The 26,844-nt window shown below is 36.3% G+C and overlaps 2 protein-coding genes across 6 annotated transcripts in view; both read left to right on the plus strand.

The window, feature by feature from the left end:
• The window catches only part of Als2 (alsin Rho guanine nucleotide exchange factor ALS2), a 73,611-nt gene extending 55,032 nt beyond the window's left edge, over positions 1-18,579 (plus strand). Inside the window, exons 25-35 of one of the 4 annotated variants that reach the window (XM_076865671.2) lie at positions 3,470-3,603; positions 4,489-4,656; positions 8,437-8,554; positions 9,818-9,975; positions 12,121-12,243; positions 12,698-12,874; positions 14,311-14,356; positions 14,544-14,605; positions 14,783-14,932; positions 15,280-15,376; positions 17,273-18,579. In XM_076865671.2, coding sequence (XP_076721786.2) covers positions 3,470-3,603; positions 4,489-4,656; positions 8,437-8,554; positions 9,818-9,975; positions 12,121-12,243; positions 12,698-12,874; positions 14,311-14,356; positions 14,544-14,605; positions 14,783-14,932; positions 15,280-15,376; positions 17,273-17,311 — 1,272 coding nt within the window. In that variant the 3' untranslated portion in view covers positions 17,312-18,579. Of the gene's footprint in view, positions 1-3,469; positions 3,604-4,488; positions 4,657-8,436; positions 8,555-9,817; positions 9,976-12,120; positions 12,244-12,697; positions 12,875-14,310; positions 14,357-14,543; positions 14,606-14,782; positions 14,933-15,279; positions 15,377-15,660; positions 16,099-17,272 lie in introns of those variants that run through there. The other 3 variants (XM_076865674.2, XM_076865675.2, XM_076865676.2) reach the window with 3 other exon arrangements.
• A 6,096-nt stretch (positions 18,580-24,675) lies between these two features.
• Positions 24,676-26,844, plus strand: part of Mpp4 (MAGUK p55 scaffold protein 4) — a 38,207-nt gene continuing 36,038 nt past the window's right edge. For both annotated transcript variants that reach the window (XM_076866437.2, XM_076866438.2), the window contains exons 1-2: positions 24,676-24,751; positions 25,519-25,640. In XM_076866437.2, coding sequence (XP_076722552.2) covers positions 24,676-24,751; positions 25,519-25,640 — 198 coding nt within the window. The remainder of the gene's footprint in view (positions 24,752-25,518; positions 25,641-26,844) is intronic.

Raw genomic sequence — 26,844 nt, forward strand, 5'->3', positions numbered from 1 at the left:
GATTGTTCATTGCTATAATATAAAAATATAGTTGATATTATATTTTGTTCTTATATCCTGAAACCTTGCTCAATTCATTTATTATTAGTTCTCGTGCTTGTTTTTGTAGACTTATTAGGATTTCTTGTATACAGAATCACGTCATCTACAAATAAAGACAGTTTGGGTTCTTCTTTTATACTGGCTTGAATCCCCAGTAAAATTTTGAATGGATGTGGTAAAGTGAACATCTTTTTTTTTAAATTAATTTTTAAAATTTATATATTACAGCAGAATGCATTACAATTTATATTACACATATAGAGCACATTTTTTCATATCTCTGGTTGTGTACAAAGTATATTCACACCAATTTGTGTCTTCATATATGTACTTTGGATAATAATATCCATCACATCCCACCATCATTTATAATCCCATCTTCCCTCCCTTCCCCTTCCAAGTCCTCTGCCCTGTCTAGAGTTCATCTATTCATGCTTCCTCGCCCTATCCCACTATGAATCAGCCTCCTCATATCAGAGAAAACATTCGGCATTTGGTTTTTTGGGATTGGCTAACTTCACTTGGCATTATCTTCTCTAATTCCATCCATTTACCTGCAAATGCCGTTGTTTTATTCTCTTTTGTTGCTGAGTAATATTTCATTTTGTATTTATGCCACATTTTTTTATCCATTCATCTCTTGAAGAGCATCTAGGTTGGTTCCACAGTTCAGCTATTGTGAATTATGCTGTTATAAACATTGATGTGGCTGTGTCCCTGTAGTATGCCGTTTTTAAGTCCTTTGGGTATAGACTGGGTCAAATGGTGGTTCCATTCCCAATTTTCCAAGAAATCTCCATACTGCTTTTCATATATTGGCTGCACCAATTTGCAGTCCCATCAGCAGTGCATGAGTATACCTTTTTCCCCACATCCTCACCAACACTTATTTTTGTTTGTATTCATAATAGCTGCCATTCTGACTGGAGTGAGATGAAATCTTAGAGTAGTTTTGATTTGCAATCAAGTGGAATTCATCCCAGGGATACAAGGTTGGTTCAACATACAGAAATCAATAAATGTAATTCATCACATTAGACTTCAAGAATCATATGATCATCTCAATAGGTGCAGAAAAAGCATTTGACAAAAAACAGCACCCCTTCATGTTCAAAACACTTGAAAAATTAGGGATAACAAGAACATATCTCAACATCATAAAGGTTATCTATGCTTAGCCCCAGGCCAGCATTATTCTAAGTGGAAAAAAATTTAAGGTATTCCCTTTAAAAACTGGAAAAAGACAGGGATGCCCTCTTTTACCACTCCTACTTAACATAGTTCTTGAAACACTGGCCAGAGCAATTAAATGAAAGAAATTAAAGGTATACACATAGGAAAAGAAGAACTCAAATTGGCACTATTTGCTGATAATATGATTCTATACCTAGAAGACCCAAAAAATTCTACCAGAAAACTTCTAGAACTAGTAAATGGATTCAGCAAAATAGCAGGATCAACACCCATAAATCAAAGGCATTTCTGTATATCAGTGGTGAATCCTCAGAAAGGGAAATGAGGAAAACTACCCCATTTACAATAGCCTCAAAAAAATAAAATAAAATACTTGGGAATCAACGAAAGAGGTGAAAGAGCTAATGAAAAGTACAGAACACTAAAGAAAGAAATCAAAGAAGACCTTAGAAAATGGAAAGATCTACCTTGCTCTTAGATAGGCAGAATTAATATTATCAAAATGACCATACTACTAAAAGCACTATACTGATTTAATGCAATCCCAATCCCAATCCCAATGACATTCCTCATAGAAATAGAAAAAGCAGTCATGAAGAGTGAACATCTTTACATTGTTCCCTGTTTTAGGCAAAAAGCATTTTTGTTAAAGAAGGTTTTCTGCATCTATTGAGATGAACTTATAGTTTTTGTCTATTATTCTATCAGTATTATATTGGTTGCTTTTCTGATGTGAAACCAACTTTGCTTTTCTGGGGTAAATTATACTTTGTCGTGGGTATATAATCCTTTTATATATTGCTGGATTTTTTTTTAAAAATAGGTTCTTGTTATGTTACCTAAGCTGATCTTAAATTCTTGGGCTCAAGTGGTTGTCTTGCCTTAGCCCCCTGAGTATTGGGACTGTAAAGCATAAGCCATTTCATATTTTATGGAGGATTTTTGCATCTATATTTCTGAAAGGTATTAGTTTGTAGTTTTCTTTTCTCATGTGCCCCCCAACCCATTCCATTTCCTGTCCCTCCAGAACTACACTAGTAATTGAACCCAGGGCCTCATGATACATTCTATTAGGCAAGCATTCTATTATACTTCCAGTCTCTTTGATACAAGTTGAGAAGTTTCTCTCTTCTGTTTCCTGAGTTCATGATGCCCTGGTATTATTTCTTCTTTTGAGTGTTTGGAAAAGTTCACCAGAAAAGTCACCTAGACCTGAGCATTACTTTATGAGAAGATTTTTATCTCTGTATTTTTTTTTCTTTCTTATTTTAGGTCTATTTAGATATTCCATTTCTTCTTGATTGAGTTTTGGTCATCTGTGTCTTCCTAGGAATTTTTCTTTTTCCTCTAAGTTATCTAATTTGTTGTCATAAAGTTGTTTTCTTAGTATTCTCTATTTTAGTTCATTTGTGGTGCTTTGACAAAATACCATAGATTGAGAAGCTTATTTCCTGACAAATCTGGAGGCTGGGAAGTCAAGATCAAGGCACCAGCGTGTCTGGTGAGGGCCTTCCTGCTACACCCTTCATGGTAGAAGGTGCAGACACATGGTGGAAGGCAGAAGGGCAAAAGGTTGTAAACTGCTTCCCTCTATCCCTTTTATAAGGCATTAATCTATTTGTGAGGTCAGAACCCTCATGACCTCTTCACTTCCCCAAAAGACCTCTATACCTCTTAATTCCACCCTAAGGAGAATTAAGTTTCAACATGGATTTTGGAGGGGACACATACTAAAACCATAGCACCTTCTAACCTTTTTTTTTTTTTTTTTTTTTTGGTCTTCCATTGATTTCTGCTCTAGTCGTTATTCCTTTCAGCTTCTTTCTTTTGTTTGTTCCCCTTGTTCTAGTTTTATTAGGTAGAATTTCATATTACTGATTTTGAGATTTACTAATTTTCCTAGACAGGTGTTAACAGCTGTAAATTTCCTCCTAAGCACTGCTTTAGCCTGATTCCATAAATTTTAATAGGGTTTAGATGTTCATACATCTAAAAATATTTTCCAACTTTTCCTGTGGATTTTTTTTCTTTCATCCATGGATTATTTTCATACATTTTTTGGACTTGCACATATACACATTTTGTTGTTGTTGTTGTTTATCAAAGAGTTGGAGACTGGTAAAATCAAATTAAAAAGAAAATTGTTAACAATTTAGTGGTTTGGGCTCTTAATTTTTAAAATTGAAAATAATTCCTCTAAGTCCACATTTTTTTTCCCTCTAACTTTACCTAGGGAACACTGACCATGCCAAATGGAGATTATATTGAAGGATACTTTAGTGGAGAATGGGGATCTGGGATAAAAATCACTGGAACCTACTTTAAACCTAGTCTGTATGAGAATGACAAAGACAAACCCAAAGTTTTGTGAGTAACTGATGTTAGTTCTGGATTAATTATTGAATGTTTGAGTTGTTTTGCTTTCATCAAAGCTGGTTAATATTTTAAAAGAAAAATCAAGTTTTTAAAGTCATCATTGTAAAACCGTGAAACTCCTAAATTGTGAACTCACACTGTATAGATAGCTAAATCTATAGTCTTGGCTTAAATTTCAAGTCTTAGTAATAGATGTTTAAAATAAAACTTACTAGGGATAAGAGTAATCCAACTGTTAATGTTGCAGGTGTCCAACTGACTAAAAGAACATTCTTAAATAAAATCCCTTCACAACTTTAATTTGAAAAGTAAAGATCAGCAGACAGATATATGCCCACCCCGTGTGAACTAATACCATCTGTATATGAGTTAAAAGGTCAAAACCTAAATCTATTTTTTCTTCCAAGGTTTTGCCCTATGCCTTTCTTTTATTAGCTTTGCTTTTTATTTTTTGGTAGTTTCTCAGATTCTTTATTCCAATGGGAGCTGGATGTGTCTTCTGTACCATGCTTATTTTTAGGGTATTTTTTAAACCTTCTGTGTGATATATTTCACAATTCTCATCATTGACTGTGCTAAGTTCAGGAAGTCCTTGTTTTAACATGAATCAATGTTACAAAATAAATTCTGTGGAAATGTAGGAGGCAGACAAGTCAATTCTGATGTGGTTTAAGCTTAAAAAATCCATAAACTTTTAATATTTAATAAACATTAATTAGGTAAAAAGCATCTCTTCTAAATTTTTATTCAGTGTTTTTAAAGTAGAACTAAACAGTTTAGTCACAGAACTGTTCTCAATTGTATGTTAGAAAGTGTTTATTTTTCAGAATGATATTATACAAAAGAAGTGATAATGGGTTGCTATGGATTTATTAGCAGGAAGCTAGGAAACCTGGCAGTGGCTGCTGACGAGAAGTGGAGAGCAGTATTTGATGAATGCTGGCATCAGCTGGGCTGTGAGAGCCCAGGCCAAGGGGATGTTTGGAAAGCCTGGGACAATATTGCTGTGGCCTTGACCACCAATCGGCGCCAGCACAGAGACAGGTGAGCGCTTGCCTGCCCAGCACAGGACATAGCATATTAGGAAGATGTAACTTAGAACTAGTCAAGGCTCTGTACATTCAACTACAAACTACAATTTCATTTAAAAGTTAATCATGTACTCCTTCTGTGTAAGATGAATTAAAGCATACCTCCCTTATCTTCTATTAAACTCAAATAAAACCTGAACAGAATACTTGACAGCTGTTTGAAAATTCTGAAAAGTAAATATCAACAATGAAGTGAAGAACTCCTAAATTCAAAGTGCCACCAAACCAGTGGTTAGTAGCGAGTTTACTGGGTTTTTGCCCCAGTGTTTCTCAGCTTGAACTCAATGCAACCTGAAACCTAAAGTAAGCAGACAGACAAGAGATCTAGAATATGTCCTCTGCTTCTGACTCAAGGAGTGAGATAAGGACTCCTAAAACTCAGAACAGAGCCTGTGCACCTGGTTTTCTTCCCCTTCCTTTCCCCCAGTCTCTCCTGCTGTAGTTTCTAGCAAAGGTAACAATGGCAGTGGCTAGAGCAGCCATGAACAGGAAGCATAACTCCAAAGGAATGGAATCTTTTTCCTCTATTGATGGATTATCAGGTCCAAGAGGCAAGGTTAAACCCCATTTTGGGTGGACAGGGGACTCTGTTCTCCCATCATTCAGTCCTAGATATGGCACATTCATGGAAGCTGGCGGAGTACTTAAACAGGAAGTGTGAAAATGCCAGGGAGGTAAAGGAGAGAGAAAAGCTCTGGAAACAACCCCATAAAGTTGTTCATGAACTTCTGGGGTCCCCTCAGACCTGCATCTACATCAGTTTGGTTTTAATTAATTTATCAAAGACTTTGAGAACTGAGCTAATAGGTCAGTTCCAGACTGACTGTTAAATGCTACATTCACAGTTCAGACCTAAATAGGATTACAGAGGCTATTTTAGCCTACAAAAGACTAAAATGTTGGTTGTTTTAGAGATTCCCAAGATTATCTACACTTTTACTAATTCACAAGACTCAGAATATAATCACACTCACAAGTAAGATTAAGGCAACATAGCTCTATGAGAAGGGAAGAAGAAGGTAGAGTATAGAGAATTCCACATGTGAACTTCCCATGTTCTCCTTTCTGTGAGTGGTCACCCCAAAGCACACACTTTTCCCAGCAGTAAAATGAAGTTACATATGTACAATGTTCCTGCCCAGGGAAGCACATTGGTACCCAATGTAACTGGTCACATTGGTACCCTACGCCTGGCAATACCAAACTTCCACAGTCACAGACAGAAAGCAGATGTTCACCATAAATCACATTGTTAATACATCTGTGGACAGCATATACCCTTATCAGTACAAAGAACTTTTAACAAGCTAAGTTCCTAGGCTCCAGCCAAGGGCCAGCCTTACAAACAAGTTATTCTAAAGATAACAGTGTAGACAAAAAGATAACTATTTTATTCATGTCAGTATTCTCCATAGGATATAAACAAGATCCAGAGTAAACATGAAAACCTCAACTCATTAGGGGAGACAGTCAACAGACACCAACAATGAAATGATGTAGATGTTAGAGTTGCCTGACAAGAACTTTATTTGCTTATTTATTTTTAACTTTTTTTGGTGCCTAAAAGAACTTTGAAGCAGCTGTTATAAAAATTCTGAAGTGAACAATCACAGAATACTTGAAATAAATATTAGAACTGAAAAAGTCAGCAAAGAAATTATAAAAACATAATTAAGAACCAAATAGAAGTTGCAGAGTTGAAAAATACAGTAACCAAAATCATTTGCCATATGGACTCAGAAGCAGAATAGAAATGGCAGCGTAAGAGCCAGTGAACTTGAAAATAGGTCAGTAGGAATTAGCCAGGCAGAACAACAGAGAGGAAAAAAACAGTGGGGGAAAAAAAGGATAAAGCCTTGAGATCTATGGGTCTAAATTTGTGTCCTGAGAATTCTAAAAGAAAGGGTGAAAGATTGTGGGGTTAACTATTTTTTAAAGAAACAATAGAAGAATTTCCCAAGTTAGGTGAAAAAATATGAATCCATAGATTCAATAAGCTAAGCAAACTCCATCCTGGAAAATGGAGTCATATTCAGATTCAAAGAATAAACATCTTGAAAGCAACTAGAGAAAAGTGTTTTTTCATACATAAGGAAACAGCAGCTCAAACGACTGCATGTTGATTCTTGTCAGAAAACTTGGAGGCCAGAAAGAAATGGCACAACTTTTTTTGTGCTAAAAGGAAAGTTACAGATGAACTTTTAAATCTTTCTCCCTTTTCTTGTTTTCCTCCTGCATTTTTTCCAACTGCCTTTTTTATTTCCTTATTTTTAAAATTTAGCCAATAACTCCCATAAGGATTGTTTAGCATTTGGACCTAAAGAATTTACTAATCCCCATAGCAAAACCCTTACTAAACTACTTGTGTAATTCTAAGTAGTTATTTGAGCTATTCCTTTATTGTTAGATTTATGCCAACTTTCATTTACATGTATCAGTTGCTTTCTAATATTCAGGAATTAAGGGAAGAAAATTAATCAAGTGTCCATTTATTCAGAATATAAATGTTTGTTCTGAGTAATCAAATATTGTGGTTTCCTAAAAGTTACTTAATTCTCTAAATAAATTATCAATTTTCAAATAACTGAGATACTGAGCTCAATATAATTACATAGAAATTAAATTCCAGAGATTGAAAAATTTTTCAGGAAGTTTAAATATCTCACAATAAAGTCTAACAAGTAATAATTGTTATTCTAGCCTAGAGAGGTTAATCTAGCTTCTGTCTAATTCAGTACCCAAAAGGTATATACTGAGTCCCAAAAGGTATTCAATTCCATTTTTGATTGGGATTTAAAATAAACTATATTATCTTTTTTTCTTGCTGTTTTTCTGTGTATTTTATTTTTAAGGAATTAAATGTATGAAAGTCTTTTTTATAAAATATTTGGGATAAAGAGGTATTGATTATAATGTTTCATTAATGTAGTTCATGATTATTACCTTCTATTCTGTCAGTGGAAGAATTAGAACTTCCAGAATTGACTATAATCATGGACTGGCCCTTGTGTGTGATACAAATGATCAGTTTTCATTGTATAGCTGTTGGTGTAGACCTTAGCCGATAGCCCTCCAGCTAACCTTGCTTAACTGCCAATGGGTATTCCTGAGAATTGAGAATGAACGGACTTGTACATAAAGCCACATTGCAACCACAAAGATCTTATTTATCTTAAGTAATATAATAATGATTATGTGCGGTTTCCAGTTTCCAACTGGTTGTATTATAACAATAGAGTGCTTTTGCCAAAAGTTTCTCTTGGTTTCTAGCATGTGATTTGTCATTAGCCTTTCCATCCAAAACATCTCTTTACCCATTAGGTGCTTCCCTTGCCAGCTATTGGAATGCTCTCATCAACTTGCTTCTTGAGCTCATTTTCATTTCTTTCTTTGCCCTTTTATTTATTTTCCTTTTCCCTCAGCTCCTCCCCCGTTTTTATTCCATTTTCCTCTTATCAATAACCAGGTCTATGACCAGTTTTCTTTCCAAACTAATGTCACAGATTTCTCAACACCATGTTTTAGATTGGAGCAAAATCATTAATTTATTGTGGTTGGTATGAAGTAATCTTAAATGCCATTTGAATGAGTGCTATGTTAACAGGGTGCCTAATGGCAGGTTGTTTACCATTTTTGAATTTATCTGGGCCTAATACTTTGCTTGATGTTCTACTTCATCCTTAGTTCATAACTATGTTTCGTATGTACACTTACACTTATTTGCTTTTTACAGTCCAGAAATACTAAGTCGTTCACAAACTCAGACACTAGAAAGTTTGGAATTCATTCCACAGCATGTTGGTGCCTTCTCTGTGGAGAAATATGATGACATCAAGAAGTACTTAATAAAGGTAAACTGGAGTTTGAATTACATTGGTTTTATGAATTAATAATGAAACTACAATAACATTATGCAAATGTTAACCTAATCCTGGTTTTACTTTCTGAGTATTTCTTTTGCAAATTCTCTTGTACTAAGATCACATTTCTACATGAAGATTATCCCATTATTAGAATAAGACTTTTTAGAGTTTTGTAAGGTATTTGAGAGAGTTCTTGAAAACTTAAGACAAGAATTTAAAGTGGCTTTTTGTTACTAACATTAGCAAACTAGAGATCATATATAAAGCACACTGTCCTCACCCTCTAAAATACTCTTTACTTCTTTCTCAACCCTGTAAGATCAGCTAGAGTTCAAAGTATGATAAGCATTGGTAGGGGGTGCAGGAAGGAAATACATATTAAAGATGTTAAAAGCATTCTTTTATTAAGAAGATTAGGAACTCTAATTTTTCTACTCTCTAGTTCTGTGACTTCAACACATTTAGGTTTCACATATGAGTGAGAACATGTGGTATTTGTCTTTATTGGGGTGGAGGTACTAGGGATTTAATCCAGGGGTACTTAATCACTGAGTCATATCCCCAGCCCTCTTTTATTTTCTACAGGACCTCGATAAGTTGCTGAGGCTGGCTTTGAACTTGCAACCTTCCTCCTCAGCTTCTGAGTTGCTGGGATTATAGGCATGTGCCCCCAGCTGGCTTATTCCTCTAAATATTGTGATCTTCAAGTTCATTCATATTGCTACAAATGACAAAATTTTGTACTTTTTTATGACTTAGTAGTTTTTTTCATTGTGGATGAGTAAGGGATGGTGTTCTGTTACACAGAGGGCAATTATGCTTAACAGGATTGTATCATATAGTGCAAATAGCTGGAGAGAGGATTTTGAATGTTTTTATCACAAAGAAATGATAAATGTTGGAGATGATGGATAACCTCAGTATCCTCAGTTTATCAATATGCAGTGTGTAAACATACCCTGCAATAGCATACTGTTCCCTATACAGGTGTGCAGTTAGTATCTATCATTTAAAAAAGAAGAGAGAGAAAAGATTAGAAACTTCAGCTCTGTATAATTTGGATAGACTTAATACTTTCAGAAAAGTTAAAGTATTTGAATTTTCCTGATCTAAAAAATGACTCCTGACATTTTGAAAATTGTTTACTGTTTATGAAATTGCTTATTATTTACACTTTATGAATTGCTTGTTATTGATTGATCTTGTTATTAATGTGTGTTGACTGACTTCCTTGGTTCTTTTCCTGCTCAGGCCTGTGACACTCCTCTGCACCCTCTGGGCAGGCTTGTGGAGACACTGGTTGCAGTATATAGAATGACATATGTGGGTGTGGGAGCCAACCGCCGATTATTGCAGGAGGCTGTAAAGGAGATTAAGTCCTATCTTAAGCGAATCTTCCAGCTGGTGAGGTAAAAGATCTGTTCATTGAAGTCTGAAAGTTAGAGAGTAGTAATGTATATTAATGCCTGGGTATCTTCACCCTAAATCTAGACATTACAACTTTGCGAAGAATAATAAATGTTACCATTTATCGTGGAAATTATTCATCAAAAAAATGATTTTATGCCATAGGTCCTTAAATAGATTAAATAATGAGTTGGGCACAGTGGCACTGCTTGGAAAGCTCACAAGTTTAATAAAGCCAGCCTGGGCAACTTAGCAAGACCATGTCTCAAAATAAAATGAAAAGGGCTGAGAATATAGCCCAGTGGTAGAGTGCTTGCTTAACAAATGTAAAGTCCTGGGTTCAACTTCCAGTATGTCAAAAAAGATTTTTCAAAAAAATTTGTTTATTCTATAAACAATAAAAAAATATGAACCTTAGCCATTGTTACTTATTTCCTTTTATTTCTTGCTTATTAAGTGTTTCAGAAGGTTAAAATAAATATTTGTTTCCAATTCTAGTTGGTATGAAATGTAGTTGTCTTCTTTCTAAGCATGCCTCTAAAACCTAACCACAAAATGGATGAGGTTTGACATAAATTTTTGTGCCTGATTATTATTAACATTTATGATGCCTGTCCGTTGACAATGGCATCATATATATTAATTTTTTCAATAAATAATCTGTTGAGTATTTCTGTATGTTACTGACCATTCTCTGCTTTGGGAGAAGTTTATCAGTGATCATGGCAAAAAAAACAAAAAACAAAACAAAAATAAACTGCTCTATGCAAATAAAAAACATGGGATATCGGGGTGATTAACACTTTAGAGAAAAATAAGGAAGGGAATGAGATGGCTAGAGATAAGATGCTGATATGTTAATAGAAGGTCAGGGAAGCCTAACTAATCAGGTAATATTTGAACAGAGACTTTGAACAAGGTAAGGAAGTGTTTCAGGTTTTTGAGGGAACAGTCTGTCCCACTTAAAAGATAACTGAGTTGGAACGGGTATAGTGGAATGTGCCTTATAATCCCATCAGGCAGGAGAACCACAAGTTTGAAGCCAGGTTTGTCAATTTAGCAAGACCTTGTCTCAAAAAGTAGAAAGGGCTGGGGATGTAGCTCAGTGTAGAGCACCTCTGGATTGCTCCAGTAAACTACCCCCATCCCACCCTCCGAACCCATCTCCAAAATCACTGAGCTGGAAGTGTTTCAGATGACATTAGGTAGATGTGAATAATGAAGATAAATTTCATGACATTTATTAGTTTCCCAACTATAAAATTTGGGCAGAGGAAGAGGCAAGGTATAAAAGTCTACACAAATAGAGATTATCAGGTACTTTTGAAGGGTGGAGATTTAAGTCTATAAAAATAAAGAGGACAATAAACTTATTTATGGTAGAGGCCACAGGCATACAAGAAGTTAGATAAATCTAGGGGGAAAGTCTCCAGAAAACCTAGGGAAAAAAACAACCTCAATAATTTAGTCTTTTGATCATTTGAAAATTAGCTTTCAGCATCTTCACTTTCAAAATTTACATTGATTTTTCTACTACTTAAAACCATTTTTTTCCTTAATTTTGAACAGATAAGTAATATCCACTAGTATTTGCATGTACTCTAAGAATAATGATTTCTGGTCAGAGTTAGTACATAATAACCTCAGATGAGCTTTGCCAAAAGAAATACATACCTTGTATAGATCATAAATTTTCATTTCTTAGTAATTAAGCAGGATAAAAGCACAGCAAATAAAGGTTTTAAAATATTATTAACTAACTGCACTGTTTTGGTTCTAGAGACTTAATTCAGAGGTACTTTACCACTGAGCTACATCTGCAGCCATTTTCATTTTTTATTTTGAGACAAAGCCTCATTAAGTTGCTGAGGGCCTCGCTAAATTGCCGAGGCTGGCTTTGAACCTGTGATCCTCCTGCCTTGGCTTCCCTAAACTGCTGGGATTACAGGTGTGCACCATTATGTCAGACACTAGCTGCACTCTGTTTTATTCTGTAGGAAGCATCAGTTAAGAACCTCAAAGAAATAAAATACTTACTTGATGATATTGTTTGATTTTATAGGCCTTGAAATGGATTAACTAATGGAAATGTATTTTTACTCTTGGCAGCCACTCAGAGTACAGTTATATTTATTATTCTTTCTTAGGTTCTTATTTCCTGAACTTCCAGAAGAGGGCAGCACAATTCCTCTCTCTGCTCCTCTGCCGTCAGAAAGGAAGTCATTTTGCACGGGAAAGTCGGATTCCAGATCTGAATCACCAGAGCCAGGGTAAATGCAGTTGGGTGAGATAGTGAAGAAAGGGTATGAGAGCTAGATGATCTTATCCAAAGATTCCTAGATCAGTTTCTTCATTTCTACAATGATGTGATTGGGTTAAGAGATCTCTAATAGAACTAAAGACCTTAGGTTCCCCTAAGGTCTTTAGTTCTATTAGCATACCTCAGGAACGAGCAACCACAAATAATACTTACTAAGAATAATCCCAAAGAAAGCAGCCTCAAAGTATAAACATAGTGGATTTTCAGTTAGATTTTGAGTTATTGAATAGAATTCTTAATTGGACCAAGATGAAGCTCTAGAGCCATAGATGAGTTCCTTCTGTCAATTCTGTATGTAAAGAGGAGAGTGGCATTATAATTTCCTTAAAATTTTCCATTCATACTTTTGACTTTTAGAAACTGCAACTCTCTTTGATTCTATATTTGGTTCTAATATTGTGTAGTTACGTTGTAACAAGTTCTGGATTACTGCTTCCTGTGCTGCTCCCCCGCCTCTATCCACCTCTGTTCATGCTTTATGCTTTGGACAATGATCGTGAGGAAGACATTTACTGGGAATGTGTTCTGCGACTAAACAAGCAGCCAGATATTGCTCTCCTGGGCTTTCTTGGAGTACAGAGGTAAGGACAACAATTATGAACAGAACCAAAAGGCTTTAATTGAAGCTCTATCATGTTTATCAGGAGTCTGGTACTTCAATATCTAGTTTTACATATATATGACTTGTAGTTTATGTACTTATTTGTATATCTTATGTAGCAATATAATGATATTTAATATTTCTTATTTCTGAGAGTATTTGGAGATGAATGTGAAACTGCTTATTATCAATGTGATTTTATTATGTATATATAGGTTAGATATCAGTTATCTTGCTATTTTGTACTTCTTTTTTATTTTTTATTTTATTTTTTTTATTGGTTGTTCAAAACATTACAAAGCTCTTGACATATCATATTTCATACATTTGATTCAGTCGGTTGTGAACTCCCATTTTTACCCCGTATACAGATTGCAGAATCACATTGGTTACACATCCACATTTTTACATATTGCCATACTAGTGACTGTTGTAAACAAAATACTTTTTTGGTACCAAGGATTGAACCCAAGGGTACTTCCCCATTGAGTCACATCCCCAGCTACCCCCACCCTTTTAAATATATTTTATTTAGAGACAGGTTCTCACTGAGTTGCTTAGGTACTTGCTAAATTACTGAGGCTAGTAATCCAGCCTCACCAGCCGGGATTACAGGTGTGCACCCTACACCTAGCTCAAAAACATTTTATATTCATATTCCTCAGAAATAAAATTAATTGTATTCAGTCTTTGGCATTCTTCCTTTTTTTCCCATCTGCAATTTGTAATTTAATATTCTGGATATACTTAAAGAAACTTCTGCTGGTCCAGGGGAATGCTAAATAATAATCATTGACTTTTTTCTCCTGTAGTGATAAAGCTGATCTCTTACCGGTTTCATGATTATGTATTGTGCTATCAAAAAAAGTGAATGAACTTTAGTTGGACAGTTTTCAACATTCCCCCTCCCATAGTGCAATAACATAGTAATAATTAAAAAATTGAAAACTGAAAGAAGGAAAGATTTTGGCCAGTACCTATTAGTGTACAGGGTTGTTGTTGTATAGAATTATAAATCCCGTAGAAATATAATAGAATTTTTTTTTTTTTTTTTTTTTTTTTTGGTGCCAAGAATTGAACCCAGGGGCACTTAACCACTGAACTACATCCCCAGATTATTTTTTATTTTGAGACAGTCTTCTAAATTGCTGAGGCTAGCCTTGAACTTTTAATCCTCCTGCCTTAGCCTCCCAAGCTGCTGGTATAAGAGGAGAAATGCTGGGATAAAAGGCATGTGCCACCATGCCCAGCTCTTAGAAACTCTTAAATCACTTCTGGAATGTTTATTAAAGCTTAGCCAATTGGCAGAAGTTACTTTTAATGAGAACCAGGAAGCTAATATAGCTGTCAACTGTTTTTATGGGAATTTTTCTATCATAGTAACTATATATTAATAATTTATGGATTTCATTCTAGGAAATTTTGGCCAGTGACCTTGTCAATCCTTGGAGAGAATAAAAAGGTATAGTAGAATTTAGTTTCCTCTGTAAATATGTTTTTCTTTGCCATGAAGGATTCAAGATAGCAAAAAAAATTCCATTTTACTTGGATCCGTTACCCACCAGTGAGCTGCACTCTGCCATCAGCAGCACTTATTTTTGTTGAAAAAGACAGCTCTCCTCTCTGACCCTTGTTAATTCTTTTTGTAGGTTTTGCCAACCACAAAAGATGCTTGCTTTGCCTCAGCAGTAGAGTGTCTGCAGCAGATCAGGTAATAAGTCTGTGATTTATGGAGAAATCACACAAAGTAATGGTTAGTTTATTAAGATATTATATTAAGATCTGGTCTTTGCTATATATCTATACACACACACACACACACACACACACACACACACATCTATCTTTGAGAGGATATATTTTTGTTTTGTTTTGTTTCCCACAACAGCACAACATTTACCCCATCAGACAAACTTAAGGTTATCCAGCAGACTTTTGAGGAGATCTCTCAGAGTGTCCTGGCATCGCTGCAGGAAGACTTTTTGTGGTCCATGGATGATTTGTTCCCTGTTTTCTTATATGTGGTGCTACGGGCCAGGTAGCTTATCTTTTCTGACTTTATTACTATTAAATCATTATTTAACGAGTCTACTTTTTACTTTTGTTGAACTGATGCCAAGAATATGCTCTCTTACCAGGGGGAAAAACAATCCACTCTCTTAATCCATTCTACCTTGACATTACCTTTTTTCCTTTTATTATTGGGGTCCTGGGGGTTGAACACATGGCCTCATACTTGCTAGGCAAGTGTTCTACCACTGAGCTACATCCCCAGCCTTGGTATTACCTTTTTATTGAATTGTTCTTTCTCTTCCCATCCTAGATTAAAAAGGAAGATGGACTTGTAAGCAGAAATAACTTAGCATCTTTTTCTCTTTGGGACAGGATTAGGAATTTAGGCTCTGAGGTACATCTCATTGAGGATCTGATGGACCCCTATCTTCAGCATGGGGAACAGGGCATAATGTTCACCACCTTGAAGGTGAGTGTAGATATTAGTTAATAATAAAAATTGTCCTTCATTTACTATATTATAAACCTGTCATTAACTGTTTTCTTCTTTATAGAAAATTTTTACTGCAAACATTAAATACCTTTAGAAAAGCAGATTATTGATATTTAAAAGCATGATAACATTTTGAAGAAAAGTAGGATTAGTCAGTTATTCTTCAAAATACTAAAGCAAATTATTCATTATCCAATGTTCTTTGTAAATTGAACATTTCAAGTGATCATAAAGGCTTACATTTATATAAATCTTTCTAGAAAAGAAGCAGAGAGGATTCTTAGTGTCCTAAAAAGTATCCAGCAGTAGAGCTATGTAATGAAACTAAGGAAAGACACAGAGGTAACATGAAAATAATGAATTTGAATTCCATCTTTTTCTTTCACTTGTATTTACTATAACCAATAGGTTACATGAGGCTCTCTGATCTGGATACCCTCTAGGGATTTATTAGAAGTAATTTTCACTTCCCACCTTGAATTTTTTCTTGGAATTTCGTAGAATTACTCTAAAGTTTATCAAAAGAGCAACAGACAGAATATCTTCAAAAGAAGAGGGAGGAAAAATAGATTCACTCTGTCAGTTAATGGAATATCATGAAATTATAATAATTCAGATGAAATAGTATGTTGCTGTCATAGAAATAAATAATACCTAAGCAATAACCCCTGTGTAGACAGCACTAAAATAAAAATTTCTCATGAAAATAGAAGCATCAAAAATGGAAAAGGCAAATAAAAAATGGAAAAGAAGGAATTATTTAATAAATGATAAAGCTTATTAACAGTTTGGGGGAAGGGTAGACTAGCAAGTTATAGATGCTTTGGGGTTTAAACAGAAAGGAAGAGAGAAGAAAAACAGGTAAATTGAAATGAGAAAAAAACTAGACTTTAATGTCAGATTTCTGACAACTTTTAAAACTTGTAGTTAAAACCATTAACATTTCTATTACACAGACTGAAAAGGAGGAAACTAGGAGACACTGGCTGCAAATTGCTTGCATTATTAGTATTTGTTACATGAAATGAAGAGTGCCTCTAAACAGAGAACAAGAGACTAAATGAGTGAGTTTAGATGTGGAAAAATGCTCAAACTTGCTGAAAATCGAAGTACTGCTGATTAAACAAGATATCATTTTGTGCTTGCTTAATTAGCAGAAATGTGTTAAAATTATGCCCAGTGCTGGTGGCTTTATAGTGAAATCATTTCCCACATTGACAATGGGTAAATAGCTGTCATCCTTTGCTGTTATAATTACAATTGCTATAAATTGTTATTAACAGATCTGTTGAATCTGACTGAGTAATCTTAGTCCTGGGAATTTATCCTAAGGAGTTAAAAAAAGAAAAATGGTATATATTATCTGAACGTGGTGTTTTTTATAGTATGAATTATTCCCAGACCTAGGCACTTTCAGAAACATTGAGGGTGTTTCTTTAAATATGGATTCCTGAGAATTCTGGCTCACTAGATTTGCAATGATGCTTAATCTCTGTTAAATGTCCCAGGTGTTTCTGATGACAGTTGTTCTAGCATACCTTTAAAAGATCAGTATATTTTGCTCAATCATAAGTGGTTCATTATGGTATTTCTACTTGATGAAGAATATTGATACATCTTGTAAGAAGTTTTTTTGTTGGTTTTAGAATTAGAGGGAAAAATGCAGAATTTTATCTGTATTAATTACAACTAGACAAGAAATAGCCATTGTATGGGGGACTTGACAGGAACAGGGAAAAGTGTAAGCAACTAAATTTGTTGGGTCACTAGTTTTTAATAAGGGATTTTTCTTTCTTTAGTTACATATTCATTGCTTTGTTTATGTAATTTCTTTAAAAGTAAATTTGAAAATTATTTTGAACTTTTTTCCAGGCATGTTACTACCAGATTCAGCGTGAGAAGCTTAACTAGGCTGCATAATAGCTTGAAAACTGGATTATCATCTACCAAGGGTCACAGCACCATCTGGAATCTTTGTAGTGGTGAAAAATAATGGTGTTGAAAATTGAAAAGGACTGTGTTATTTTGGTTGTTATTTCAGAGCCTTACTAAAAATTAGAGCTCTGAGCTCAGGAAAAAAAAAAAAGACTGTAGTTTAAAGGGAGGATGGAAAAGAAGGTAGAAGTCAATCAGACCAGTGCTTGGCCTGTGTTAAGTCCCAGAATTTTCATGCATCTATTTGGAAAAAAAGGATATCCCTTCCTGCAGTGAAGGGTATGTCAGCCACGTGGATTTGTAAGGCAAGTTCCCAGCATCACTTCTTGCATTAAAGAAGTTAATGATGAATATTTTTTGAGTTTCTGGTTTGCCTGAATCCATCTGCAGTTACCCCAGATCTCTTTGCAAGGAGCAGATTGTACTAAAAACTGTAGTAGCCACACCATGCCTTTTTAGATCCCTTCCAAACGTGTGTGTTATGCTTCTTTGCTTAGAGAGGGGAAGGAGGAATTTTTGAACTGCAGTTTTAACTTTTTCTAAGCTTTTCCACCAGGATATTCATGATGGGAGAGATTCTATGTAGTGACTACCACATCCTGACCCAAGACACAGAATGAATCTAAATAGGAGCCTTCTGCCTGCTGAGTGAAAGGAACATAGGAATTTTGGTTTTGGTTTCCTCAATATGCTGCAGGAAGTTGAGTACACTGGAATTGAAGCACCACTCAGCTGCTGTGGAACCCTTATTTGTCCATGTGCAAATGCTGTATTCCAAGGCCTGTGACTGTCAGCCTGAAAAGCTTCTGCATACAAGCTGTTGTTTTGGAGCAGGACTGAAGTTTGGGAAATACAGAAGCAAAGAACTGCATCGATCCCCAACATAGTGTTGTGGTTCTTCCCTATACCTCACACTGAACCCAAGATGGAAAGAAAAAGAATATAAGCTTTGACTGTTTCCATCTCTAAAGTATTGTGGCACCTCATCAGTTTAGTGTTTTCCTTTTTTAAAAAATGTCTTACTGTAAGTTTTTGGTTTACACTGTACCAGTAACACTAGTAGCTCTTTTGGATAACATAGGTGCTCTCCCTCATCTCATCTCCTACCCACTGCGGTGAACATATGGAGTGTCCTGATTTATGTGAAGTGACTCAGCTGATGTTAATTACTTTTGAAAAAGGATCATGGTTTCTGCTCTACTTTATAATCAAGACAAGTGTTTGTTAAAATACTGTTTTGGAATGTTGGCTTGTAACAGCAATTTTCATAATAAAAAACATTCATCTTTATGAGGTGGTTTTATGATTACAGAAGAAATGACACAGGGCAGCCTAAAAATTTAAAAGAAAGCCAGTATTTTATCTGCTCACATTGTAATTTATGCCTTTTTGACCTCAGAGGAACTTCAAGGACTATAGAGATCTGTCTCTTTAAACATAAACCAATAATTACAGCACCTTTGCTAGCAAAGAACAGATTAACCTTCTGATCCTAAAGATCCTAGGACAAGTCATAAATCTAGTATTTCTTGGGGAAAAAATGGTGTATTTGATAGTTGTTGATAGTTACCCAAAATAGATTCATAGAAAGGGTAAGGAATTTGGTGAGAAACATTAGGCATCAGGTAATGATTGGTTGTAACGTTTTCTCAAGGAGCCTTTCCATTTCGCCATGCCTTCTATTGGAAAGTACACACTTATAGTAGGAAAGGGACCGGTTCTTAAAGATTTGTCTATGCTAAACACTTTGCATTTCCACTGGGGATTGTTTTGTCTTTCTGAACAACCATACAAATGCCTCATTTGGCTAATAAAGACAAATTTTTGAATATCTAGCTCATTAAGAGACAGGGATAATATGTGGAAATGGACAAAGGATGGTAGGCTATCTCAGTTCTAAGAAAAACATGTTACAATTCATCCTTTTACTTGGAGTCTTGAATGAAACTATCCAAATACTTTAGATTCTTCATTGTATATTTTATTTTCAGATTGCATGTTAAAAGAGACCTGAATTTCCAGTTCTTTGAGTGGGGAAGCCCTAAATATCCGGGCCACTATCTATAAATAGAAATACCTAGCACTCACGCAACAGTTGATGGCGATCTTTCACTTGCACCAATGCTCACAGCACCTCTTGGCTGCAGGTATCTGTGATTTGCTCACTTTTCAACAAGGAGTGTATGATTTGCTCACTTCTGGAGCTGGTATCCCATCCTAAAACCCCTCCTAGTCCCAATGCATTTTCTGACTACAGCTGCCAGAGGTGGTGTTTCCTAGCTGGGTTAGGCATTGGTAGTTCTCAAAAATAAAAAAGTTAGTTGAATGAAAACTACATAAAAATTAAGTGCTTTTGATAACCATTCTGTACTCAAAACACAAATGTCTTAAGTTCCCAGCTTGTATTTCCCTCTGCAGTGGAGAGATGAAGAAAACTATGTGTTTAATTGGGATAACAGGGTTAGAAAACCTCTTAATAATTGCCATTTGCTCTTCACCCTTTCTCATGTTCTTTGTGTGATATCTTTGTCAGAGTGCTCTTTCCACTGACTATATCCTGTAATATAAATTTTCAAATACCAGAAATACAGTTGACCTCTATCTGTGGGTCACATCATGGAGTCGGCCATGGGTGGAAAATATTCATGAAAAAACATTGCATCTGTACTGAACATGTACAGACTTTGTTTTTCCTTGTCGTTATTTCCTAAACAATACAGTATAATAACCTCAAAGCATTTGTGTTGTGTTGGATACTATAAGAAATCTAGAGATGATTTACAGTAGTAGGTTATGTGCAAGTACTATGCTATTTTATAAAAGGAACTTGAGCATTTGCAGACTTGCATATCAGCAGGCAGCCCCGGAACCAATGCCCCCATGGATATTGCTGGGTTCCCTACTGTGGCTCCGATCTGAGAATCATGCATGGGCTGGCTAATTGTTATATTCAGAACAGAGGCTTGACAGAACAGACCGGAAGGAGCTGTTTTTGATGGTGCTCTCTCTTTATTACTGGCAGAAGAGTCCCCACTGTTTTCCCACTAGAACATGAGAAAATAAGGCTAATGGGGTTAGTTTACTCCAGGTGCCTACAGGGTTTTTGCTTTTGTTTTTTTCATTAAAATAAAAAATGCCACCTTCTGTTGTAGATTGTTATCCTGAAATAGTTAACAAAAATTGTGTGTGTGTGTGTGTGTGTGTGTGTGTGTGTGTTGTGACAATGTAAGAAAATACTAGGTAAAGGTTAAAAATTATAAATTAGATGTTTAGTCTAAGAAATATTTTAAGATTTGTTGCAGAGGAAGCTTATGAGTTCATGGTTAGGCTAGGTTAGGTCTGTGTGTGGATTAAATCAAAGAGGATGTGCAGAGGTTTTATTTAGAGCAGTGAGGTGACTTTGGCAGCTAATAGCCCATAGTATTTTCCACTCAAGGTTTTGTCTGCATAGGAGCAACATTGCATGTTCAGTCTTACAGGTAAGGTACTGCAAATAATCCTCAGTTACCAGAGATACCTCCTATAACTGTCTAGCATGTCTGTCCATTTTTAATAGCTAAAATATCATTCTGGATAATCTAATTCAAATAGTTGAATTTCAGAGCAACTCAAATATGGAGAATTTCTATGACTTTGGAAGAAGAGGTTCTGCTTTGAGAAACCATTTCTTTAAATATGGAATAATGGGCTGTCATGGAGTTTGAGTAAAACTGAGCATTTATCCCAGTCCTATACAATAGAATTAGACTCTGGAAGCCAGTTGTTATCATAGGGACCATTTCTCATTAAGTCTTCAAGTGTTTTGTTTTTTTTTTTCAGCGTTTGTCAGCTAAAAAGCATTATTTTAAAAACAGGATAAAAGGGGTAGTAGGTTGGATCATTGAATAGTAGTTAGTGCACTTTAGAAAGCTAATAGAAATAATTCTAAAATAATATTTCAGACAAATGTCTTAGGAGTCAGCAACAGTACTGTAGCTTCTAAATCTATGACAAGAGAACTGGTTATTCATGTGTTACTTAATCACCCAGAATTGCATGTGACTGGGTCTACTATTGCTTTTTTAAAGTCAATGTCCTTATCTGGAAATAAAAGTGTTGTATTTTATTTTCTCTAAGATGCCCATCGGCCCAGTTTTGAAGTCTGATAGGACAAAAGGTTAAAGTCAGTATATCCAGGCACTTGCCTTGTCAGCTGCTGCCTCACAGCTCAAAATACATTCATATAAGAAATCAGTCTCCAGTGCCCTTGTCTACTGAATGAGTAGGCCTCATTCAGTGTGTTATCATTTAGGCATTAAATATGGAAGAAATGTGGTCCATCTTGTGTGCAAACAACATTGGCTTATTTAATCTGCTGTTTTACCAAGGACAATGATTTGTGGGACATGCTGGGCTAACAGGTTTTAAGAGGTTGCCTGGTGTCAGCCCCATCTGTCTACTCTGACTTTTGCCTATCTGGCAGGCCCTCCCTTTCCCTTTCCAATATACCTACTCTGTGGATTTTTGAAAAAAAAAAAAGCAGAACACGGGAAAAGGCCCAGTTTAACCTGGCTGGGCTAGATCTAGAGTGGAGTGGGCAAAGGAAAGGCACAACAACAATGTCAGGTTTTGGTGAAATCTAGTAAAATACTTCAGTGTGACTGGAAAAGAATGTGTATAGGAAAGCAGCTGAAAATTCTGTGCAAATTTCTGAGCTGTTCTCACTGCTGTAGAATTTAGAGACAATGTAATAATGATCTTTTTATCTTTTAAATTTCCTGCTCAACCCCATAATTGATTTAGTGTCTAGACAGTGGTTTGCGGCCCAATCAGATTCAATACCCCAGTCTTAAACAACTAATTTTAAATGCTGCTGCTTCTTTTTAAAAAATTATTCTTAAGTTTTAGATGGACACAATATCTTTATTTTACATTTATGTGGTGCTGAGGATCGAACCTAGTGCCTCTTGCATGCTAGGTGAGCGCTCTACCACTGAGCCACAACCCCAGCCCCTTAAATGCTTCTTTTAAAAAATCCTAATTTATTCTTTTTTATCCTACTATAAGAAATATTATCATTGCCCTACCCACATATATCACCTCGATGCTTTCCATTCTCGTGTACTCTGGGCCAACTGCTAGTACCTATCCTTGCTATCTGAAAGTCCACCTGGAGCAGGCTGGAAAGGCCAGAAGAAATGCTCTCAGGAATGGCCCTCAACCAAGGACCTGCAGCAACATTGGTATTTAAATACCTCCATTCCTGTGTTCCTTCTTACCCCCATGGGATTACCATCCAATTGCCACTCACAGTATTTACTCACTCGATCACACTTTTAATGATTTGTTTTTCTTCCCTGCCTTTATACCCTACTCCTCTATGGGAATTTCCTGGGGTCCCTTTATAAATACATTATCTACCCTATAGTCCTTGCTCATTGATCTGGGGGAACTCAACCAACATACTTACTCATGAGTTTTGAAAAAAAAAATGCATATAATTCCCTAATAATAATTAAAAGGATAGTTGATCAAGCTGGGAATGGTGGAACAGACCTGTAATCCCAGCAACTCTGGAGGCTAAGGCAGGAAGATCACAAATTCAAAGCCAGCCTCAGCGAATTAGTGAGCCCTAAGTAACTCACCGAGACACTGTCTCAAAATAAATAAAAAGGGTTGGGAATAGCTCAGTGGTTAAGTGTTCCTGGGTTCAATCCCAGTACTCTTCCACCAAAAAAAAAAAAAAAAAAAAAAAAAAAAATTGATCATAAGACATTGTATATTTCAATATGTAAATATGTGACTTCTCTACATCAAAAGTTAAAAGAAACTTACAAATGTTTGAACATACACAAAAATCTCCATAGAGGATTTGGCAGTTTTGAATACAGGCACAGATGCAGCCTGATACTGATAGGCTGTAGTGATTTCCTGGGTACCACACGCACGCAGCATTACCATTAGTGACATGATTTTCTGAATTGGTGGACAGCTTGGTAAAGTTTAAAGCAAAACCAAGTAAATTCATTCCTCAGTTATGGTGGTACCACTCCATCCAATCAATGTGCAAAATCTTTTGTACTTACATGTAATAAAAAGTTGGGTTCTAGATTCAGATAATTATAGTTTTTTTTTTTTTTTTCCAGTAGGACATTTGAAAATTCCATGGGGCCTAAGATGATTCCCTGTTATGTAGGGCAATTTCTAAGAAATTCTCTTGAAGAGCAGTATGCACATTCCCTCTGTCCTTATTTTCCTAATCCTTTCCAGTCCTGCTGGCTGAAATGTAGACATTATGGCTGGGGCTTCAGCCACCATGTTGGAGCCCGTAGATGAGAACAATGTCACACCTAGGGTGAGGATTGGGAGCTGGAAGTAGCCTGTTCCCTAAGGACTTTGTGGAGCTAGACTGCCCTGCCAATCCTGGATTGTCTCTGCCTCTGAACTTACTTTGTGTTTCTCTTTCTCAAAACTAAACCCACCTAAAGCAATATGGAAAATAAGCATTAAAATAAGCATTTCAAGTAAGTTGTTAAAGATTAGTATTGAATCTGATAGGGCTCTCTAGAATTTAGATAGATCGTGGGGTTGAGTCAGGAAGGTTGTAGGAAAAAAAATCATTATCATGTTGTTTGTAAATTCTAAAAGTCTGCCTCAGCAGCAATCCATCACACATGGATTCAGTTAAGTCTTCTAACAGCAATTGTACAATTGTGACTAGTTGTTATTATTTTTTTTTAATGAAGAACCGTAAGGTGCAAAATAAGAAGCAGGGCACATACAAGCAGTCAGGCCAGGGGACCCTTTTGAGCTTTGAAAGATAGGTAAAATTAATGAGGCAAATCAGTGGAAGATAAATATAACATTGTAACTTGCTTTTAAAAAGCAGAGGGATAGTGGGAGTACTTTTTGAAATAGTAAGTTTTTCTCCTTCCCACTGCTGGTGATGGTTAATTTGCTATGGGACAAGACTAGGTTTTATTTACTTATTTATTAGTAATTTTTTCTTTGTTCTTTTCAGATATCCATGACAGTAGAGTATATTCTGATGTATTATACATATATGGAGTATGACTTATTCTAATCAGGATACATGGTTGTATGTGATGTGGAGTTGCACTGTTCGTGTATTCATATAAGAACATAGGAAAGTTATGTCCAATTCATTCCACTGTCTTTAAGACTGCATTTTATTTGATGTGTACCCCAGTGAGTGGCACAATGCCTAGCGTGCTTTATAAATGCCGTTGAAAATATATTTCTGCAGGCTGAGTGTGTGGCCAGTGTGATTGCATGAACTCTGAGTTGTTTATGATCTGCTTCCTAGGTCCCACCTCCCTTTGGAAGCTCTGGCAGGGAGGATGATACAGTCAGACAAAGGAGGAGATCCTCCAGACAGGGACAGGAAGCTCTCTACTGCAACCCAGCCACGGAATGGTACGCGTCACCAAGGTTCCCTTGAAACCAGAAAGAATGGTATCACTCTAGATACGCAATCTAGGCATGGAAAGAAATTCTAACACATTTACTGTCACCCCAACCAGGCACTTGCTATACACTTTTGATCACCCTACTACAACTGCTAGTGACAGATTGGAAACAGTTTTCAAGGCAGAAAGGAAAGAAAACTGACAGTAGATTCAGATCTCCCTACGTCCCCCATTCCCACAATGCTTCATGTAAAACTGAGAACTGCATGACTTGTTCACATTCAAAATATCACTTGAAAAAAGAATTTTTATAAATATACTTGTGGGGGAAAAAAATCAGGCATTCACTGAAACCTACTTAATCCTTTTACCCAGCAGACTACTGAAATTTGTATTAAAACCCTATTGTGAGTTAAGTGTTTTTCAGTAACACTTTCCATAAGAATTTTCAGAAAGGATAAAAACAAATGACTCCATATTTGGATGTGAGAAAGAGGATCCAGGAAACAGCTAGATAATTTTGGATAAACCACAGGCTAGTAAGATGGAGGAGGGGGAAGCTCTTATGATATTTTACTTCTGAATATTATGATCTGTTTCATCTAAGATTAGCCACAACCCTGTAAGAAATCCAGCATATTCTCATTTAGCCACAAAGAAACTGGTCTCCAGATGGTCATGGGACTTTCTGAAGTTGGCCAGCTGCCTTTCATATATATAGCAGCTTTTCTGACCTTCCCCACCCTATCAGTCTCTGTCCTCTCCCTTTTCTAGGCCTCTCCCAAATCCTGAGGCATGTGCTGCAGGAGCTGAGCCTGTTCTACAGCCGAGATGTGAACGGAGTATGCCTCCTCTATGATCTCCTGCACTCCCCATGGCTGCGGGCCCTGCTAAAGGTAAGCACTCTGTAGCTTGCAGCTCTTTGCTAACTGGCTGGTAAAAACTACTTCCTTAGTCCATTCAGGCTCTGTAACAAAATGCCACAGACTGGATAGCTTATAAACAGCAAACCTATTTATGATAGACTTGGGAACTGGGAAGTCTAAGATCAAAGGCGCTGGCAGATTTCATGTCCCATGAAGACCCATTTTTTGATTCACAGAAGGCCATCTTTTTACGGTGACCTCATATGGTAGAAGAGGTGAGGGAATCTCCCCAGCCTCTTTTATGAGGATGCTAATCCCATTCTTGAGGTTGCAGCCCTCATGACCTCATCCTCTCCCAAGGGCACCACCTCCTAATAGCATCACCCTGGGGTTAAGATTGCAACCTATGAATTCGGGGTGGGGGGCCACTTTCAGACCATAGCAACTACTTACCCAGTGGGATTACTTGTTACCTGGCAGGAAATTTTAACATGGAAAAAGTTCTTAGAAGGCCATCCTCAGAGAAGACCCCCACACACCTCTTAGCTTTGAAAGGAATTGACATAGGTGGAAAAGAAAAAAGCAGCTCCTTTCTTTTCTACCCCTGAGTTACTCAGCTTTGTGCCACTGTGACAAGATACCTGAGAGCAATCAGCTTAAAGGAGGAATTATTTATTTTGGCTTATTTCAGAGGTTTCAGTCCACAGTCACTTGGCTCTGTTTATTCTGGGCTTGTGGAGAGGCAGAACATTGTGGATGAATCCACTGTTGGGGTTGGAGCCCTCGGGATCCAGTCTCCTCTGCCTGTTGACACTACTGCCCTGGGGACCAAGCTTTAGCATATGAGCTGAAGATCTAGTCATAACAGATCTAAGTCATAACAGCCTGTAATTCTTTTTTCTTGCAGAGAGCCCTAGAATCACAAAGCTGCCACAATGGCTATCAGCAGCACCTTATCAGCTATTCTATAATCATTTGTTCTTGAGGCTAATCCTGGAAAAAAAAAAATATATACACACACACACACATGCATAAACACATATATATGCCTTTAAAAAATTATTATTCTTTGTTAAAATCAGGAAATAAGACATCCATGTTCTGTTTGGGTATCTTAACATTTTCTCACCCCTAGGTTTCTTCTTCTTTTTGGGGTGGGGGTTCCAGAGATTGAACCTAGGGGCACTCAACCATCGAGCAACATCCTCAGCCTTTTTTTTTTTTTTAATTCTTT

This window comes from Callospermophilus lateralis, chromosome 9 (assembly GCF_048772815.1).
Source record: "Callospermophilus lateralis isolate mCalLat2 chromosome 9, mCalLat2.hap1, whole genome shotgun sequence".
Lineage (NCBI taxonomy): Eukaryota > Metazoa > Chordata > Mammalia > Rodentia > Sciuridae > Callospermophilus > Callospermophilus lateralis.